This window comes from Mus pahari, chromosome 14 (assembly GCF_900095145.1).
Source record: "Mus pahari chromosome 14, PAHARI_EIJ_v1.1, whole genome shotgun sequence".
Classification (NCBI taxonomy): domain Eukaryota; kingdom Metazoa; phylum Chordata; class Mammalia; order Rodentia; family Muridae; genus Mus; species Mus pahari.
Genome location: NC_034603.1, coordinates 74,427,424 through 74,430,724, shown reverse-complemented (window position 1 = coordinate 74,430,724; position 3,301 = coordinate 74,427,424). Strand labels below are relative to the sequence as shown.

The following is a 3,301-nucleotide window of genomic DNA, read 5'->3' as shown; positions in this document are numbered from 1 at the left end:
GAGGCAGGTGGATTTCTGAGTTCGAGGCCAGCCTGGTCTACAAAGTGAGTTCCAGGACAGCCAGGGCTACACAGAGAAACCCTGTCTTGAAAAACCGGAAAAAAAAAAAATCCCAGCCATATTGGTTTCCCAGACAAGACCCTGTCCTGCTCCTCAGTGCTGAACTTTCCTGCTTGCTGTCTTCCTTTCCCCTGCCTCTCCTGAGCCTGTGCCTCACCAGCTCTGTCCAGGCAGCACTTGTGGCCAGGTGGGGCCCCTGGACCGTCTGTCAGTGGACAGGAATCTGACAGAGTGTGAGCTCTGCTGCCCCACTCCAGTGCTGTGCCACATGTAGAGCATTTTGTCAAGGTCTTATCAACAATTAAAAGGGCCAGTTATTACTGATAGTTCTCAAGAATTAAGAGGTAATTGACTATACTTTAATTTTTTATTTTTATTTTTTACCTTTTGGTTTAGAATTGAATGGGAAGCCAGGAGTGGTGGCACACACCTTTAATTTCAGTTCCAGGACAGCTAGAGCTACGCAGAGAAACAGACCCTGTCTTGAGAAACCAAATAATTAGATAAATAGATAAATAAAAGAGTTGAATGAGAAAACTTTGAATTTAGATTTTTTTTTTTTTTGTAGACTTAACAATCAGAACTAGATCACTGTATTAGGCATTACACTTGGCTGTTTTTGTTTTTGTTTTTTCCCGAGACAGGGTTTCTCTGTGTAGCCCTGGCTGTCCTGGAACTCACTCTGCAGACCAGGCTGGCCTCGAACTCAGAAATCCACCTGCTTCCACCTCCCAAGTGCTGAGATTAAAGGCCACCACTGCCCGGCTTTAGGCATTATACTTGTTAGCCCATCTGTAAATGGGCCGTAGAGCTCCAAGCTAGCCTGGGCTACAGAGTGGGACTGTGTCATAGAAACTGAAGAACTAAGTCATTGAACGGCAACAACTACTATTATTATTATTTTTGAAATAATATCTCACCAGGCTGGCCTGGAACTCATAGATTTACCTGCCTCTGTCTCCTGAGTGCCGGGCTTAAAGGCAGCATGTACTATGTCATAATTCTGGTGCTGAGCCCAAGACCTAGGTACACTAGGTAAGTGCCCTATCACTAAGCTTTACCCTATAACCTCTGCTCTTGGTGTTAATCTTAGTTGCATGTAGCAGAAAAACTGACAGGTGTGTCTGTGGGAACAAGGTTCCATATTAACCTGTGATGATATCCTTATTTACAGGTAGGCGAAAACCAAGAGTACATCGGCCTCGTTCTCCAATATTAGAAGAAAAAGACATCCCACCCCTTGAATTTCCGAAGTCCTCTGAGGATTTAATGGTGCCTAATGAGCATATAATGAATGTCATTGCCATTTATGAGGTCGTGCGGAACTTTGGCAACGTTTTAAGGTTGTCCCCTTTTTGCTTTGAGGACTTCTGTGCAGCTCTGGTGAGCCAAGAGCAGTGCACACTCATGGCGGAGATGCATGTAGCGCTTCTGAAAGCAGTTCTTCGTGAAGAGGACACGTCTAACACCACCTTTGGCCCTGCGGATTTGAAAGACAGTGTGAACTCCACCCTGTATTTCATCGACGGGATGACGTGGCCGGAGGTCCTGAGGGTCTACTGTGAGAGTGACAAGGAGTACCACCATGTCCTTCCTTACCAGGAGGCAGAGGACTATCCCTACGGACCAGTGGAGAACAAAATCAAAGTTCTGCAGTTTCTAGTCGATCAGTTCCTTACGACCAATATTGCTCGTGAGGAGCTTATGTCTGAAGGGGTAATCCAGTATGATGACCATTGTAGGGTCTGTCACAAACTGGGGGATCTGCTCTGCTGCGAGACGTGCTCAGCTGTGTACCATTTAGAGTGTGTGAAGCCGCCTCTTGAAGAGGTGCCGGAGGACGAGTGGCAGTGTGAAGTCTGTGTGGCACACAAGGTGCCTGGTGTGACTGACTGTGTCGCTGAAGTCCAAAAGAACAAACCCTATGTTCGACATGAACCTATTGGATATGACAGAAGCCGTAGGAAATACTGGTTTTTAAACCGAAGACTCATAATGTAAGTACATCTGGCCTTAAGTTTTGTACATGTTTAAGGAAGCCTTTTTCCTGCATGGTTGATGTGATGTGATGGAATGCTACCCATGTTGATGCGATTATTAAACCTGTGGTTTAATAACGAATTGTAGTTAAAGACTCGAGATGGAAGGAGTGTGGGCATTAATACGGCATTTTAGAAATTGCGATGTAAGGTGAGCTCATGTAAGTGCCTTACGTGGGATTCTGGAGGCCTTCCTGCAGCCCACCGAGGAGAGCTTGAGCCTTGCTTGCTGTTAGGTCTTCAGCCTCCTGGTACCTGTGTAGCTCAGGCAGTAGCCGGGGCAGCTGGAGCAAACCTGCCTGAGGCTGGGTGTTCATTAGTGATTACAGTTCCCCAGGAGCTCCTGACACAGCAGGAACAGTCTCAGTCATGGGGTTTCAAGAACCAATTTGGGATTAGGCCTTTGGGGCAGGAAGATCAAAAGTTTTGCTTTGCTCTACAGCGTGAGTTTGAAGGCTAGCCTGGCCCTGTGTCAGGATAAAAGAAGAGGCGGTGGTTGGGGCTTAGTGTTAGAGTGTTTGCCTAGCATGTGTGAGACCCTGTGCTCAGTCCCCGTACAACAAAAGTGAGCAGATGTGCAAAAGAAGCTGCTGGAATGGGGCAGGTGGGTCAGGGAGCACTGTGCTTGCTTAGTGTCCTCAGGACATGAGGCAGTGTTGAGATCCGCGCTGAGAGTTGAGTATCCTCTGAGCCCTGGTAGAGGGATGGACCACTTGGTATTGTGAGCTTTTGCATTTTGAAGCTCTCTTCCAGTTCTTAGAATTAGGCCAAGAGAAAACTCTGACACGTGAACCTCAGTGTAGTGTGGAGGGCAGTGTGGCTCCATTAGTGACACTCTCTGAGATCCAACCCTTGCTTTGTTGTGTAATTTATTGACTTTGCCGGAAGCCTGTGAAATCTGTCTCTAGCAGTGTGTGGGTATACAGTGATAGGCACTACCCATTGAGTATTTGCTTGGCATTCATCGTGGTAGTTGGGTCCTGTGGCGCTGGGAGTGTGCCAGCCTGCCTCTCCTGATCTCCTCTGGACTTGTCGCGTGCCCTCACTTTATTGGACATTGGGGGATATTCTTTTTTTTTTTTTTTTTTTTTTTTGTTTTTCGTTACCGAATTTCTCTGTATAGCCCTGGCTATACAGATAAAAGATAAAAGATAAAAATGGTATATACAACCAAGCATGGGGGACTTCCCATGAATGGAGCT

At 46.6% G+C, this 3,301-nt stretch overlaps 1 protein-coding gene across 9 annotated transcripts in view; it reads left to right on the top strand.

Moving 5' to 3' along the window:
* Bptf (bromodomain PHD finger transcription factor) overlaps nucleotides 1-3,301 on the top strand; it is a 101,662-nt gene that overhangs the window by 21,675 nt on the left and 76,686 nt on the right. For all 9 annotated transcript variants that reach the window (XM_021213479.2, XM_021213478.1, XM_029546504.1 and 6 more), the window contains exon 2: nucleotides 1,235-2,057. In XM_021213479.2, coding sequence (XP_021069138.1) covers nucleotides 1,235-2,057 — 823 coding nt within the window. The remainder of the gene's footprint in view (nucleotides 1-1,234; nucleotides 2,058-3,301) is intronic.